General features: G+C 41.3%; 1 protein-coding gene across 3 annotated transcripts; it reads left to right on the plus strand.

Annotated features, from left to right (window-relative positions):
• Positions 1-485: 485 nt before the first annotated feature.
• On the plus strand, positions 486-17,045 carry LOC120528156 (zinc finger protein OZF-like). Of its 3 annotated transcripts, XM_039752225.1 has the most exons (4): positions 486-604; positions 7,125-7,268; positions 10,209-10,728; positions 14,841-17,045. In XM_039752225.1, exons 3-4 carry the CDS (start codon positions 10,344-10,346, stop codon positions 16,127-16,129), a joined length of 1,674 nt encoding a protein of 557 aa, XP_039608159.1. In that variant the 5' UTR covers positions 486-604; positions 7,125-7,268; positions 10,209-10,343; the 3' UTR covers positions 16,130-17,045. The 3 variants fall into 3 exon arrangements, 2 of the variants coding, with proteins under 2 accessions (XP_039608159.1, XP_039608160.1); XM_039752226.1 differs by lacking the exon at positions 7,125-7,268; XR_005633468.1 differs by lacking the exons at positions 7,125-7,268; positions 10,209-10,728; positions 14,841-17,045 and adding an exon at positions 6,646-6,777.
• Positions 17,046-17,963: the final 918 nt, after the last annotated feature.

Below are 17,963 nucleotides of genomic sequence, written 5' to 3' on the forward strand. Positions count from 1 at the left end.
GACAACAAAACGAGTCACCAATGAGCGACTCCAAGGAAAGGCGGCGTTACGAGATGGGCCCAGAGCTGCAGAGCACCGCGACTCGGTACATGCGATGGACAGCAAATTGGATTGCAGGTTCTTGTCACCTGGTTAACTCGACCTGAGGCAGATACCCCGCAAACCCCCAATCTTAAGCGTAGCCAGGCGGCTCACCGACGTATAATGAAAGGCGACAACCTCCTTGATGGAGTGGCCGCAGTTGGAGTCTATTAATCGTTGCTGCCTAACTAAAGGACACATGTTGGGTAAACACTGCTATCCATTGTACGGGGTAGTGGGTGTCAGGGGGAATTCCTTTGCAAAGTTTGTTCGTGTACCTCCTTTACGAACACAGAAAACCGAAACATGTATAAATAATCCTCCCTCCGTACAGCAGATGGCAATGTTCATCCGAGTAACTCACTTTTTTTTCCCAGCGAGTCGCTCCCCGATGACTCGTTTTGTTGCTCTTTGTTTATTTCCGCCCTGAGACAGCTTCGACTGCCAACCAAGATTTGTGTCTGTACTTTAGCGAGAAGAAGAAAAAGAGACAAAAATAGAGTGGCGAGGAAGAGGAGTGTCGGTGAGTAACTGGAGAATCTGGCAGGGGGTGAGAATACCGCGCGGGAAGTGAAAGAAAATTAAGCGTGACGTCGCCAGAAGTGCGTGAATGCCGGCAGACGGCGATAACGAGGCGGACTGTCAGTCGGAGTTTCGGAAATTCCACTTAAACGCCCCGTGAAGTTGAAGCTCCGAGTAGAACAACTCGAATTAAACGAAGCTACCCGGGCTCTTTGAGTCGTGTCTCAAAGCTGATCTTCCACTTTAGTCAGTTCTACAACGCATTATGGATGGTATAATCAGGTTGCGATTCAGACCTATGAATGTAATACTTCGATCTTCATCCTGTCAAGTAAGCGAACCAGCCGCCGTGGCGCCGCCTAAGGTGCAATCCCCGTAAGAGGATTTAAACTGCGTACACCTTACGAGCCCCGATTACTGTATCACACATATCTAAGATCCGCTTCTCGCTAGTGAGAGGACGTAGCGGATGTTTGCAGACTGGCCGACCAACCACAAGCGTCAGCATCCAAATATCAGATTGCGGTCCAGACCTGTGAATGTAATACTCCCGATCTTCACTCTATCATATAAGCGAGTCTGCCGCTGTGGCGCAACGTCAGAGGCTTCGCCTCAGGCGCGGACGTCCGACTACCGTAAGGGGAAGCAAAAGTGCGTACACCTGATGAGCCCCAATCACTGCATCACATATCTAAGATCTGCTTTTTGCAACTGAGAGGACGTGGCGGATGTACCTTGTAGGTAACCAGAAAATCAGATTGAGACTCGGACCTATGAATGTAATTCTCCGATATTCACCCTGTCACGTAACCGAACCATCCTTCGTGGCGCAATGTCAGGTACTGTATCATTATATATACAGTGAGTGTATATATATATATATATATATATATATATATATATATATATAGATATATATATAGATATAGATATATAGATATATATAGAAATAGACATATATATATATAGATATAGATATATATATAGATATATTCATGGCATTCGTAGTCTGAATCACAATCTGATTGTATCCGCCATGGTGCCCTCTTAAGTTGCGAGAAGCAAATCATAGAATGGTTGAATAGTTTTACTGTCAAATAATGCAAAGAGTATGCGACACGTGTTTTGGCCTAATTATGGGCTGATCAGGTGAAGCCTCTTTACGTTGTGCCACGGCATATAGTTTGTTTATTTGACAGCATATAGATCGGGTTGGGGCAGCATGGCGGCGAGGTGGGTAGCGCTGGTGCCTCGCAGTTAGGAGACCGGGGTTCGCTTCCCAGGTTCTCCCTGTGTGGAGTTTGCATGTTCTCCCTGTGTCTGTGTGGGTTTCATTCCACAGTCCAAAGACATGCAGGTTAGGTGCATTGGCGATCCTAAATTGTCCCTAGTGTGTGCTTGGTGGGTGTGTGTGTGTGTGTGTGTGCGCGCGCGCCCCCCCTACGCAGTGTTTGCTTCCTGTTGGCTGGGATTGGCTCCGGCAGACCCCCGTGACCCTGTAGTTAGGATATAGTGGGTTGGATGATGGATGGATGGATAGATCGGGTTAATTATATTCATGGCATTCGTAGTCTGAATCACAATCTGATTGTATGGGTGGTTACCTACCCAAATAAGGGTGAAAAATGTGTCGTGTACTCTTTGCATTATTTGACAGTAAACTAGGCAACACTCCATGATCTGCTTCTCCAAACTGAAAGAGGGCCCCGTGGCTGGTAGCAGTGGTGGTTTTTGATATGGGCCGTTACCCAGGGCGGCATCTTGGGCATCGGCAAAATTTTTTTTTTTTTAACCACGTACCCATGCTGCCTCGACATTATGCCAGCGCATTTTTGGGATTGCATGGGCACTGATCGGTTTTCTATTGCCCATTTGCGGGGAGTAAGGGCACCCTTCATTTGCGAGGTGCGCCTGCTACTTGCCACACAGGGAGGAGAGGGGCGGGGGATTCTCTGGCTGGCTGGCGCGGCATCTAATAACCAGCTCTCAAAATTAAAACAAACAAACACAAAAGCACCAGACATTATGAAATAGACTTATAATTTGCACTGATGTGTTTTCTAAATTTTATCACACCCATATATGCGGGAAGTGAGCGCGAGGGCCCTCGGTGCGCCTGCTTGCTGCTGCTGTGCTGAAGTCTCACACACAACCTGTCGAAAAGGGGGGGACGGGGTGCTTCCAAATAAAGCACATTTCATTCATAATATTGTCAATCCAAGCCCATTATGTCACAATTAATTTTTCCTGGGTTGTGCGAAATCGCAGAAATCCTTGCGCGAGCAGCATAGAGCAGAATACAGGAAATGGGAAGAATAAATCCTCCTGTGTGGAGCTGACGCCAGGTCAATGCGCGTGCTCTCTCTAGTCTTTATCACAGGTTAGTAAATTCGCCATAATTGGAGTGCATATTACAGGCTTTAAAACAGTAAAATATCGTCAATGAGATTTTGAACATGTTGATAAAATGATTTGAGTTAGTAAGAGTTTTTTTTGTATGGATATATATGTTTGCGTGCTAACTTGCTGATGCAAATGACTCGCATAGTGGAGAGTGGTAGGCGGGGAATGTTAACCGAAATAATAAACTGACTGCAGCTCTGAGAGAAAAGGATTATGTAGTTTTTAGTGACCAGGGGCCTCATGTATAAACGATGCGTACGCACAGAAATGTTGCGTAAGAGCTTTTCCACGTTCAAATCGCGATGTTTAAAACCTACACTTGGCGTAAAGCCACGCACTTTTCCACGGTACCTCATGCCTTGTCGTACGCAAGTTCTCTGCTCGGTTTTGCAGACTGGCGGCACCCAGCGTCAAAGCAGTGCTACTGTTCCTGTGTGGTTACTCTTTTATTTTCCTGACGCGGCTTTATAAATACACTGAAACTAACCGCATATTGTTTATTAGTGTAATGCATCTGATTGTAATTAACTTGTAACAATATAATGGTCCAGGGAACAGCCATAGTATTCAAATACCATAACTGCTTTAGCGTTGTTACTCTCACTGCACCTTCTTCTTCTTGTTCTTTCAGCTCCTCCCGTTAGGAGTTGCCACAGCGGATCATCTTTTTCCATATTACTCTCATTGCACCACTCAGAGTATTGATATCACTGTATCTGAGTGTGAATCACAGCAGCAGCTGATCGGAAAGAGAATTATCGGTATACGGCATTAAGCACACGCTGTCTCAGCCACTGCAAAACGTTTTAAAGCCTTTCCTGTACGGACCTCGCGGTTCAGAAACAGTTTCATCCCAAGAACTTTAAATGCACTCAATCAATTGCTCCTTGTAGAACTGTCTGTACTTATAAGTACAATCACCTCACTGTAAACTTGCACTACAGTTATAATATCTCACAACCTGCAGCACTTTATAAAGCGCGTATTTACATATGATGATCATTTGTAAGATGAAATGCAGCAAAATATGTTGATTATATTATATAGATAAAACTTTAACTTCATTTAAATAATCTGTATTATTAATAATTAAACGTGAGGACACGGTTCTGCAGCGCTAGCAAGTTCACGGATTGATCCTACCTTGTGCTGTATTTTTTCTGGGGCTGACGTGACACTGGAAGGATAGATGGATAGAATAATTAAACACGTACTATGAAGATATTTCAATGTTCCTTAACAGTTTTGAAGAATCGGCTTAACGTCTTTTACAAAGCTGATTGTGTGGCGATAAGTAAGCACAGGAATTGGACGTTAGTACGTTTGAAAGAGACAGCACTGCTACAATAATTTCATCGAAGGTCGCGCACAATCACGCACCGTGTTCCCCTGTTTAATAACGTGCTTTAACTCCTATCATCATGAAAATGACATCACGTATACATCTCAGTATTTTAGTTATTCAGAGAGCTGTAATATCACGAATGTAATGGACTCTGTGTCCAGTTGGAGGAAGAGAGCCAGTTTAAGAAGCAAGTAGTGATTCACACACAGAGCACATACGAGTAGAAGATCAAATACAAAACAAAGCATTTAACGTGCTACTTTAATTACGATGGGATTTGAGAAACTGGTTGATTAAACGATTTTAAGATGAAGTTTATGATGTTCTGCTTTAATGACAAAATAAACTACGTGATTAAAGTGGAAATTTCAAGATTAAAGTTGACATTTCGTGCTTTTTTTCCCCACTGTGTGCCTTTTTTTTCTCTGTACCCTAATAATCTTTCATATGACACTCAGACAGTGGGCTACAACTCGCCTTTTCACGGCGACTTTGCTATCTAACAACTTCTTTTTTATTTCCGGCACTGTGCGACTTTGTGAACTTGAGCTTCCGAGTTTCACCGACACGCTATGTCACTCGATCACCTTCCTCTTGTTGTTTATACCGCTACTTAAACCAACAAATAGTACGTTTTTCTTTGCCTCCACTTGGTATTCGCTGAAATTCTTACTTTTCCCATTGTCTTTTCACAGAAGGCTGAGCTTAAGGGCTATTTATATTGATTTGCATATTCAAAGAGGAGTAATTCTGGGAGGAGACGGGGCGGGACATAAGGGGCGTTCACGAGCGTTAGTTTTCAGGCTGACCAGGATTTATGGAGCGGAAGAACGCGGGAGTGGGTGAACGCACAGATTACTGCATCTGGATTTTTCTGTGCGTAAGCACATTTCAGCTTTTGTGCTTACGCCATGTTATAGTGCGAGTTCTACGCACGGCGTTATACATGAGGCCTCTGGTGAACTGATGACTGGAGATGGTCCTAAAGTGAAAATTCTTTGCACTATCATCATTTTTTCATTTTTATTACTATTTAATTTAATATTGTTTCTTTGTATTAGTATACTGCTGCTGGATTATGTGAATTTCCCCTTGGGATTAATAAAGTATCTATCTATCTATCTATCTATCTATTATATAGTGCCTTTCAGATCTATCTATCTATGTTATATAGTGCCTTTCAGATCTATCTATCTATCTATGTTCTATAGTGCCTTTCAGATCTATCTATCTATCTATGTTATATAGTGCCTTTCAGATCTATCTATCTATGTTATATAGTGCCTTTCAGATCTATCTATCTATGTTATATAGTGCCTTTCAGGTCTATCTATCTATCTATCTATGTTATATAGTGCCTTTCAGATCTACCTATCTATGTTATATAGTGCCTTTCAGATCTACCTATGTTATATAGTGCCTTTCAGATCTATCTATCTATCTATCTATCTATGTTATATAGTGCCTTTCAGATCTATCTATCTATCTATGTTATATAGTGCCTTTCAGATCTATCTATCTATGTTATATAGTGTCTTTCAGATCTATCTATCTATCTATGTTATATAGTGCCTTTCAGATCTATCTATCTATGTTATATAGTGCCTTTCAGATCTATCTATCTATCTATCTATGTTATATAGTGCCTTTCAGATCTATCTATCTATGTTTTATAGTGCCTTTCAGATCTATCTATCTATGTATCTATCTATCTATCTATGTTATATAGTGCCTTTCAGATCTACCTATCTATGTTATATAGTGCCTTTCAGATCTATCTATCTATCTATCTATGTTATATAGTGCCTTTCAGATCTATCTATCTATGTTATATAGTGCCTTTCAGATCTATCTATCTATCTTTGTTATATAGTGCCTTTCACATCTATCTATCTATCTATAATGAAATATTTTGGTGCTGTATAAATGTAAATTTTGATTTTGTCTCTGTTAGACATTACATTTCCAATAGTTTGTTTTATTGCACTGATTTTGTTCAGTGTTTATTAAAACGCGGGGGGAGCGCAGGGCACCAAACAAGCTAGGACTGCCCCTGCCTGGTAGGTATATATACACACACACACACGAGAAAGGCGCTTTATAAATAAAATGTAATAATAATAATAATAATATGTATATTTTGTATATGTATGTGTATATATATATATATATATATAAAACTGTTATGCCAAACGTGCAGTTATTGTGGCTATGTTGCATTTGGAGTGATGCGATACCCTTTAGCTGAGTGTAGTTTGAGTTTTTTCCCCACCGTTTTTTTTTTTTTCCTTTAGCAAGTCCATCACACTCGTGCTGAATATCTTGGAGACCACATCAGCGTAACCTGCACCCCTGTTTTGAATGTGGAGTACAAAGAGAAATGAAGAGGAGACATGGGGAGAATGCACTGAACAGATAACACGCTATTAAAGGCAAGAGTGTGGGATCTGTTAAACATTTAAAAATAATTCCACCACAATACCGTAGATTCCAGTATTTTTCCTAGCCTCTCTACGCCACGCTACAATAATTCCAATATTTTGATTTGTGGTTATGCACTTTTTGTAGTTAACAACAGTGTTGAAAGAAACAGTGGCTTGAGCCCCTGCTGCCACACCTTTGTGCATGTCCCTATCCATACAGTAGATGGCAGTATTTCTCCTATCCTCTGTGCCACTGTGCCATCCCAAAATAGACTTAATGTCAAATTTTGCGGATATGTCGTTTTTCAACATGGTAAACTATAGAACTGACCCTTTCTTTTTTCTTCTAGTATCATAAAATGAGAGATGTTTGATGGAACTACAGAGAGAGTCGTCAAATCACACTAACATCCCGAAGACTTTTGTGAAAGTGCAAAAGACGAGAAGAAGCGTGAAGAGCTCACCTTGATAGTGACAGAAATAACACTGGGCAGGTCAGTTAACATGGTGGGCATTCACATAGCAAGGTCAGCCACAGGCCCTTAAGGTGCAAAACAAACAACTGCTAGCCACCCCACTGTTACGATAGCCACTTCATTCAGTTCAGAGCTACAGTGGACACATGCGGCATGGGGTGCAAGGCAGGAACCAACCCTGAAGGGGGCACCAGTCCAGGCCTGGACACATTCAGCCATCAGTGGCAATCTCAGAGCTGCCAGTGAACTGGACACATGTGAGTTTAGAAGGTAGGAGGAGAACAAGAAAAACCTCAGACCTTGAGTGACCAGTGCAGGATGAAGAACAGGCCACCTGAAAGATGAGAAGAAAGTAAAGAGTGAGTGGGATAAACCGGTGGGAACATCAAATGGATTTTAAGTGAATACTTCTGGGTGTAGAAACATCAGGTGCAGACTGGGCATTCAGTCCACATCTGGCCCTGACCGAGAGAGAAGTGTTTTTGGGCTGGGCTTGAAGTGAATTCTGGGGTTGGGTGTGGCATTAAAGGAATATGCCACCCAAAAATTATTATTTTATTCATATATTACTTTACACATGTACTTTATAGTGGTGGCTGACAGAAAATATTAATCAGACTTGTGTTTTCATGCAGAATAGAAAGCAAAAAGCTCCATATAATATGTAATGACAGTTGATTAGTAGGGTCTATCTATGAACACTTTTATATGATTAGTAATGACTTGTGTACGTTGTGTGTAGACAGTAATGTGAGAGAGATTAAAGCTTATATTAAGGGTAATGCCTTCAAGCACTGTTTATTAAAAAGTTATAATCTCTTTCAGTCCCATGTAATACTTAAACTGCCGACCTAATAATGCCGGCCTACTATACTAAAATTAATTTCTATCAATTTATCTAATCCTGCCTACTATACTAAAATTAATTTCTATCAATTTATCTAATCCTGCCTATTGTACTAAAATGAAATTCTGTTTATCTAATCCTGCCTACTATACTAAAATGAAATTCTATTTATCTAATCCTGCCTACTATACTAAAATGAAATTCTGTTGATCTAATCCTGCCTACTATACTAAAATGAAATTCTATCTATCTAATCCTGCCTATTGTGCTAAAATGAAATTCTATTGATCTAATCCTGCCTACTATACTAAAATGAAGTTCAAACTATTTATCTAATCTTGCCTACTGTACTAAAATGAAGTTCTATCTATGTATCTATCCATTCATCCATCCATCCATCCATCTTCTTGTCCTGTAATACTGTATATGCATACATACAGTCAAAGAGGTGCCATGGAGCAATATAATATGCTTCCAGTTCTTCGTCGGGTCTTTGATGTTTGTGTTCCCATCTTTGGAGGAGTTTGGAAGCGTTTCTCACAGACATGGACTTCTTCCATCTGTGCAAGGTGGCTTCTGGGTCAATGAGACAGGCCTTATATATGCTCATGACACTCCTTGGTCCTAAAAGTCGTCACACACACTTTCCACTGACCAATATTATATATGTTTTAAGCTCCATTCTTTCAAACTTTGTGTATTCAGTGAGCTCTTAGCAAGTTCTGCAGCTCAGCGCTATATACAGATGAGGCTCTTTTCCATCATTATAGTACACTTCTTCATTATCTGAAAACAGTGCACCCACTGTAATAATAAAGTCTTTTTATTTCATGGTCCTCACATTGCCAGGAAAAACATCTTCCATTTTTAGCAAGTGTTGTTCAGTATCCTGCAGACATGGATGTATGCTAAGCATAAGTGCATTAGACTCACGAGCCACTTTATCACAAAGTTATTTTCTAACTGTGGTTACACCATGCTGGAAGAATTTTGTGTCGAGACAGTGCAGGGTCAACAGGCAAGATTAAGTGAGAGAAAAGAAGAGGAGTGACAGGAGGAGTGCTTTAGGTAGTGGAGCACTGAGTAGGTGGAGGAGCGGCTCCTCCTAATAGATGGGGATCAACAGCCAATCAGACAGGCCCAACAAGTTGTAGGCTGGCCTGTTGATATTTATATTGGCTGTCAAATATGACTCGGTATATGTTTGTCCTCAACATGTTTTGTTTTGCTGGTATTTCTGGGGGTTTCACTGTAATTTATCAGTATGTCACAGACTGCGTCTCTTTAAATTGATAGAATTAATAATAATAATAATAATAATAATTCTTTGCATTTATATAGCGCTTTTCTCACTACTCAAAGCGCTCAGCAATTGCAGGTTAAGGGCCTTGCTTAAGGGCCCAACAGAGCAGAGTCCCTTTTGGCATTTACGGGATTCCCAACCTTCCGATCGCCAGTGCAGATCTCTAGCCTCAGAGCCATCATTTAGATTTTACTTTGTCTTTTCTATTACATTTGACTTATACTGCCTGTACAAAATGATTGAAACTGATAAAAAAGAAACATTTTGAAATTTTTCCCCCTTTCCCTGTTCTTCACTTTTTCTTAATCAGCCGGACTTTGTCTCCACATCAAGTAGGTGTTGCCTTCAAATCCACAAAGAGTTTCTTAGGCTAACAAGGGGGGTTCACCACATTTCAAAATTTCTCATAAAAATGTAGTTGGCAGTGTTTAGTTAACCCTAAGATTAGAACATAAGAACATCGATTCAAGTAATTCCTTATTGTTTTTTTTTTTTTACCTAAAAACACAGCAAACAGGAAATGTGACAAACGAGAGGAGACCAGTCAGTCCGTCTGTCACCCATTTGTTTAGCTAATTGCAAAGCCGTCCCAAAATCTCATTCAGATGCTTCTTTAAGGTTGTCAGAGTTTCCACTTCAACTCCATGTCTTGGTAGTTTGTTCCAGAGTCGTGCCACTCTTTGCATAAAGTGATTTCTGGCTTCGGTTTTGGTGTGTAAAGAAGTGCTTTCTGGATTTCTGTTTCTGAGATTTGGTCAAGTTATTGTTTGTGACTATGAAGTAATCCTATTCACTTTTATTTGGACAGATAAAAAGAGCCTCCTTCCCAGTTCCCATGACCGTGCAGTGAGGTGTGTCTAATGAACTCCAGGTCAGGGCTTTCATTGTGAGAAGAGGGAATCAGAAGTATATCTCAGGGGGAGAGAAGAGTTTTCCACGGAAGATGGCCTCAGACAAAGATTATAGCGTGGATGAAAAACTGGCACACATCAAACAAGAGATCTGTGAGTGGGATGCACCAGAGGATCTGTGTGTGAAGTCGGAGGATTGCGAAGGAAGAATTTCATGTTTGAAAGAGGAAGAATCTGAAGGGGAGATTGTCCAAGTTAAAGTGGAGGATTTAGATGCCTTCAGAGGTGGAAATGTTTTCAAACAAGAGGATTCTGAACAATCTCATTCCAGTTTACAGCCCTGGCCAACTCATATGGCTACCCAGCAGAATTCTGTGGAACCGAAATTTGAATTCTCGGAGTCTGAAGAGAAAATCAGGGAAAGAAATGTGAGAGATGGAGAAGAAGAGCAGCAGTCGTGTAGGAGCAGGGGAATAAGTAAGTAATGCAATTACATATGAAAGAAAGTGAAACTGATAACCTGTTACAGATTTTACCACCATAGTACAGTGGGTGTAGAAAAGAATCCCCCTTTTGAAATATTCCAATTTTATTTGCTCTACAGCCTTAAATGAAACACACAAACTAATATTTTTTTCCAGCTTTACTTACCAAATGCACCCTATAACATCCAAGTGAAAAACATCACAGCTACAGCTCAGAAGAATTACAAGAAATCAAAAACAAGAAATTCTGAGATTCCCCTAAACTCAGTCAGGTGTCGTTGCCCACCATTCCCAATGCAGACCCTGGTTACTGTCTTCCTCCCCCCTGTGCTCAGTTGTAATGAGTGTGATCAGTGAAGCTGTCCCTGGTCCATCCATTCATTCCCTTCCTTGGTAGAGCAACTGACAGCAAACACCTGACTACGGGTGGCCAGCCACTTAGAAAAGATCTCAGGGACAGAGTTGTGGACAGACATAAGGCAGGAGATGGAGACCAAAACATCTCAAAAGGCCTTATCAATCCCAAGGAGCCCAGTAAAGTCCATCATGAAGAAGTGTTTGGTACCACTGGGACCCTCCAAACTGGATGGAAGAGCAAGGAGGAAGCTGGTAAGAGAGGCTATCGAGAGGCCAATGGCCACTGTGAAGGAGTTACAGGATTTGATGGCATTAATGGTGTGCATATGACAATTTCACAAGCGCTCCACCATTGTGGCTTGTTCAGGAGGGTCGCACTCCTCAAGAAAGGCCATATGAAGGCTCGTTTGAGCTTTGCCAGGATGCACCTTGAAGAAGATTCTGATGCCAAGTGGGGAAAAAAGGTCTGATGGTCTGATGAGACCAAAATCAAACTATTTGGCCTCATCCCCAAACGGTCCACCAATGCAGCTCACCATCCATAACACACCATACCTACAGTAAAACATGAAGGGGGCAGCATCCTGTTGTAAGGGGGGGCCGGGGGCTCTCGTTAGGGTAGAAGGAGAAATGGATAGGCCAAAATCCCATCAAAATTCGGGAGGAAAACCTGCTACCCTCTATTAGAAAGTTGAAGATGGGCAGAATGTTCACCTTTCAACACGGTAACAACGACCCGAAGCTCACAGCAAAATGGACCACACGGTGGCTGAACGAGAAAAAAGTGAATGTGCTGGTGTGGCCAGTCAGAGCCGAGACCTAAATCACACTGAAAATCTGTGGAAAGATCTGAAGATAGCAGACCACCAACGCTCACCACCCAATGTGACCAAACTTGAACAGTTCAACTGTAACGAAGAGTGGGGGGCAAATATTACACAATCAAGGTGTGCAAAGCTGATAGAGAAGAATCACAAGAGACTCAGGGCGGTCATTAAAGGAAAAGGGGGGGTCAACTAAATGACATCGACATGGGGGGTGACCCTTTATTCATCTCAGTAGGTCTTGGTTTTGATTTTTTTATAATTCTTCTGAACTGTAGCTGTGATATCTTTCACTTGGATGTTAGAGATTGCATTGAGTAAGTAAAGCTGGGAAGAAATATTGGTTTGTGTGTTCATTTAAGGCTTTAGAGCAAATAAAATGGGAACATTTCGAAGGGGGGGGGGATCCTTTTCTATAGCCACTGTAGGTGGAACATGAATAGAGACGAGCTGCTCCGGTATATAACCACTAACAATGGCTGTCCTAAAAACTAATAAGCTATAAAAGGTTTTGCCCACTAAAAATCTGTACTGATCAGGCAAGTCATTTCCCCACATGAAGCTGTCATTTTAGCAGTAAAGCATCACCAATATTACGTTTAATGAAACAATCATATGTTTTTGAAATTACACATTCTATCAACCGTGCTCAAAGTAGGACACACAAATTAAACCAAAACCATAAAACCATCACGTCTGTGCAGTTAAATCCACCGAATGACTTTGGTTTAAAGGTTTCTGTCACTTTCTAATGCAGTGCCCGGTTTCATTCACTTTGAGGGTCTGTGTGTGCTGATCGTGTCCACCAACTTTGCTAATAACCTGTAAGTCCAGCCGTACTTTACTCCGATAGCATCACTGATCTTACACTCATTTTGACATAATACACTGTAACAAGGCGCTATATACGCACCAAACCTGACACAGATTGGACACGGAGGCACACGTATAAAACCAATAAACTTCTATTTTTCTTCAGCTGGAGGGCATGTCTTCCCTGTGTCCCCCAGCCACAACAAAGTCCCAAAAGATCAACACACAAATTACATGCACTGCTCCTCTGTACCACCACTCCTCCCAGGCAACCTCATCCTCCTCCACCCGACTCTGGCCCCGAGTGGTGGCTGCTGGCTCCTTTTATTGGGCACCTGGAAGTGCTCCGGGTGCTTGAGTGACGATATCCGGCTGGACTTCTGGGTGTGGCGAATATGCTGCCCACACGGGCTCAGGAGTCCCAGCTGCAGCACCCCTGGAAACTGAGGCACCTCTCCAACCCAGGGGGGGGCGGCCATCTAGCGTCCAGGGGTACAGTCATTGCTGAAATTACCGGCACCCCTGTAATTTTCCCAGAAAATGCACCATTTCTCCCAGAGAATTGTTGCAATTACAAATGTTTTGGTGTACACATTTGTATTTTCTTTATGTGCATTGGAACAACACGAAAAACAGACCTTTTCTAGTGCTGCTACGTCCTTTTTGGAGACCCAAACTGCACCCAGGACACCAGATGAGGCCTCACCAGTGTGTTATAAAGCTTGAGCAGAACCTCCTGTGACTTGTACTCCGCACATCAAGGCGCTATATAACCTGACATTCTGTTAGCCCTCTTAATGACTTCTGAACACTGTCGGGAAGTCGATAGCTTAGACTCCACTATGACTCCTAAGTTCTTCTCATAAGGTGGACTCTCGATTTTCCGACCCCCATTGTGTATTCAAACCTCACATTTTTACTTCCTATGTGTAATTCTTTACATTTACTGATATTAAATTTCATCTGCCCAAGCATGTCTGCTATCCAAGTCCTTCTGTGATGATATAATGGATTCCAAATTATCTGCCAATCCACTTATCTTGGTATCATCTGCAAACTTAACCAGCTTGTTACTTATATTTCTATCTAACTCATTTATAAATAATAAAAATAGCAGCAGCCTCAGCACTGCCCTCTGCTGGTCACCACTCTTAACATCAGCCAATTCTGATTTGGTTCCTCCCCCCATCACCCTCTGCTTCCTGTGTCTGAGCCAATTCTGCACCCACCACACCCTGAACTCCCACTTCTTTTAGTTGATGCCCACCCTCTCATGTGGCACCTCATCAAATGCTTTCTGAACGTCCAGATCAATAATCTCATCTGCTCCTCTTTGATCGTATCCTTTTGTTGCCTCCTCATAGAATTCCAGCATGTTAGTCAAACATGACCTCCCTCTTCTGAACCCATGCTGACTGTTCAGTCAAACTCCTGTCCTTGCCATGTGTTGCTCAATCTTATCCTTAATAATTCCTTCCATTAATTTCCCTGTGATGCTTGTTAAGCTTACTGGCCTATAGTTGCTTGGATCTGCCCTGTCACCGTTTTTATATAATGGGATGATATTTACCATTTTCCAGTCCTTCAGAATCACTCCAATGCACAGTGACCTCCTAAAAATATGTGTCAAGGGTTTCTATCTGTACTCATGAATCTCCTTAAGAACTCGAGGGTCAATATGATCTGGTCCTGGTGATTTGTTTGATTTCAGCCTATTTAATCTGAGCAGCTCTTCTCTCTCTACAATTTCCAAATCCCTCATTGCCTCCTTAGTAGTCCCTGTTACCACTGGCAGGTTATCCACTTATCACTTGTGAAGACCTCAGAAAAATGTAAGTTTAGGGCATCCGCTATTTCACTGTGTGTATCTTTTAATTCCCCTTTACTATTCCTGATGCACTTGATCTCCTCCTTGGCTGTTCTGTGGGATATGAGATGGAGACGAGGACCTGAAGAGACAGCAGGAGAACATTAAAGGCCATACACGCAGTTGACAGACCAGGAAATTAACTGAGGTGTCAGGCAGCAACACCAGCCAACCTTAACAGAGAGATCTATAAATACATTAAAATGAAGCAAAATAAAAACTAAACTGTTTGTATTATTGTAGATTTCCGGGAAGAAAGCAGCTTCTCTGCATCGGCATTTGCTCAGGCTTCTCTTCAGTGCAAACTGCAACAGCAGCAGGACAAGGGCAAGGGCAAGAAGAAACAATCATCAAGAGGATCAGAGGATTTGGCCGTACCCTCTTTCCAGTGCAGTTCTCTTCTTGCTGCCAGACCAGCACAGACAGAAGCCATCTACACTGATCAACAGCAAATGCATAATACAGACCAAGAGGTCTTGCATACCGGTGGAAAAACACATAAAGACAAATCTGACTGTGAGGACAAGTCCGTTCATACAATTCAGAAGCCATATGCCTGTTGTGAATGTGGGAAGCTATTTCCTCACAAAAGAAGTCTACAAAGACATAAAAGAATCCACACTGGAGATAACCCCCACCGCTGTCCAGAGTGTGGCAAACGATTCCCCGACAACAGTGCTCTTCAGCGGCACACACGCGTTCATACTGGAGAGAAGCCATACAGCTGTCCCGAATGTGGCAAAAGATTTTCACATAACAGCAGTCTTCAAAATCATAAAAAAATTCACATGGGAGAAAAACCTTATTGCTGTTCTGAATGCGGTAAAGGATTTTCATTTTTAGGAAATTTTTATAACCACTTAAGAATTCACAGTGGAGAGAAGCCTTACTGTTGTAGTGAATGCGGCAAATGGTTCTCACGAATAAACAATCTTCGGACCCACACGAGAATCCACACCCGAGTAAAGCCCTTTTGCTGTTCTGAATGTGGTAAAGGATTCACTGATAGCAGCAAACTTCAGAGCCACACAAGAGTTCACACTGGAGAAAAAAAATATTGCTGTTCGGAATGTGGCAAACGTTGCGATAATCCCAGCAGTCTCCAAAGACATATGCAAGTTCATACTGGAGAGAGGCCATGTTCATGTTCTGAATGTGGCAAACAATTTTTTGACCGTAACAGTCTTCAGCGGCACTCACGAGTTCATACTGGAGAGAAACCTTACTGCTGTTCTGAGTGTGGCAAAAGATTCTCTTACAGTAGCTCCCTTCAAACGCACAACCGAATTCACACAGGAGAGAAGCCATATTGCTGCTCGGATTGTGGCAAACGATTCTCTAATCATGGGTCTTTTCGGCAGCATACACGAATTCATACGGGAGAGAAGCCGTATTGCTGTTTGGAATGTGGTAAACGATTTTCACAAGTAAGCAACCTTAACTACCACTCAAAAATCCATACTGGAGAGAGAGGAATTAGAGCAGAGCTACCTGGTGGAAAAAATCCAACTGAAACTGTGCCCGGGTGCTGAGGTCTGTATAAAAAAATAAAAAAAATTCCAGGACTTTGTTGACTCCCTACTTATTACTTTCACCCTCTAAGAAACTGCAAAACCAAGCATCATTAGGAACAATTCAGGTGTTACACTGAGAACTTTCTGCAGATTTCCAGGAATAACAGTTATGGTGGTGTCACAAAACTGTCCTGGCTAAATCGTGACTGTTAGCGCACAAAACACATTTGGAGAAATTAACCGTGTAAGTGTTTGCATTGGTTTTATGAATGTGGAGAAACGATTCTCACAAATGTGTGCATTTCAACAATGTATTAGAATTCATTCTGGACAGAGACTGGGTCCAGAGCAGCTCTCTGGTTTTTCTGCATATTAAATTTTACAAGTGTTTTTAGGTTTCAATTATGTTTTGCACCACTTAGAGTTATGTGCATCTGCAGAAAAATTAGTCAAGTGTTATTTTTTTTTTTAACAGTATGAAATGTTATTATGTAGAATAGAAACATTTTAATACCAGACCATCAACATAAATACAGTAGGACAGGATTTGTCTAGTGTCTACTGCTTGTTGTCAATTAAGAGTCCCACCGTTAAAAAGTCCCAAAACACATAGTCTCAAAAATACCCCCTAGAGGGGTAAAACAATCAAACCCGGCTAGTAACAAGACCAAGCGCAGAATCTGTCTGTCTATCTATCCTTCCTTTCACACCCACCTACCTACCTACCTTTCAACCTACCTACCTACCTACACACATTCAATGAACCCCAAGGGACTGCATTTCCCTACTGTCCTTTCATGGGGTGGCTTTCTGTTTATGGTATTGATACAAAGGGTGTTCTTGTCTCTCATGATTCACCCCCAAAACACAATAAACATAAATATTTAAAAAAATGATATGTATATACAGTGTTACCTCGGTATACGTCCGCTTTGGAATAAGTCCAACTTGGTATATGTCCTGTTTGGATGCAAAAAATTTTGCTTGGTATACGACCTTTGTTTGGAATATGATTTGCATGCTAGAACACCGTGCGCTACCCTTGTTTACCTCTCTTCGAGACAAAGCTACGATGGCCCACGAGCGTCAGTATGCCAGTTGCTAGCATTCATTGAACAACCCGCGCTATAACTCTCTGTCAATTTTCACGTGATTTTGTGTTTTTTCACGTAAATTTGAATTGATTTTTGAAAAGTATGAAGGTGGCATGCGTATCCGAGACTTGGCTGCTGCATACCGTATGCCGAGAATGACGGTATGTACGATTGTGAAAAACAAAGACGTTAATAAAAAGTAAAGTGAGGTTAAATTTTCATTTCATTTCATCTAATTGCTTTTGTATTTATGTATTTTAGTATTAAGCAGTGTTTAAATTATTTTATACAACCCCATCGATGTATAATATGCCAATAACAATAGGATTTGCTAACGGATTAATCATTTTCCCTTTATTTCTTGTGGGAAAATTTGTTTGGTATACGTCCTGTTTGGTATAAGTCAAAGGATCTGGAATGGATTAAGGATGTACTGTTGCCAAGGGACCACTGTATATAAATATATGTATGTATAATATATATATATATATATATATATATATATATATATATCTAAAGATTTATTCTTCATAAGAAAATTGCTTTGCAATACAGTATAGAGCACAAAAAGGAATACAATGCCTGTTAAGGGCAAATTCAAAATCTAACAAAGTTCCTTTAGATTATGCAAAAAGTGGTCAAAAAAATCCAAGAACTCACAAAGCTCAATTTAAAACGCAAGACAAGACAACTCACCGATTCCCAAGTGCATTCGAAATGAGCCGCCAAGAACTCTGGGAGACCCTCTGGTTTTATTG

This window comes from Polypterus senegalus, chromosome 4, assembly GCF_016835505.1.
Source record: "Polypterus senegalus isolate Bchr_013 chromosome 4, ASM1683550v1, whole genome shotgun sequence".
In the NCBI taxonomy this organism is placed as follows: Eukaryota; Metazoa; Chordata; class Cladistia; order Polypteriformes; family Polypteridae; genus Polypterus; species Polypterus senegalus.

What these genes read in the sequence shown, in the direction of transcription:
- LOC120528156 (XM_039752225.1), top strand. Translation starts at nt 10,344, where the DNA reads ATGGCCTCAGACAAAGATTATAGCGTGGATGAAAAACTGGCACACATC. An exon ending in GTGTAGGAGCAGGGGAATAA is followed by an intron (nt 10,729 to 14,840) that starts GTAAGTAATGCA and finishes GTATTATTGTAG; the next exon opens with ATTTCCGGGAAGAAAGCAGC.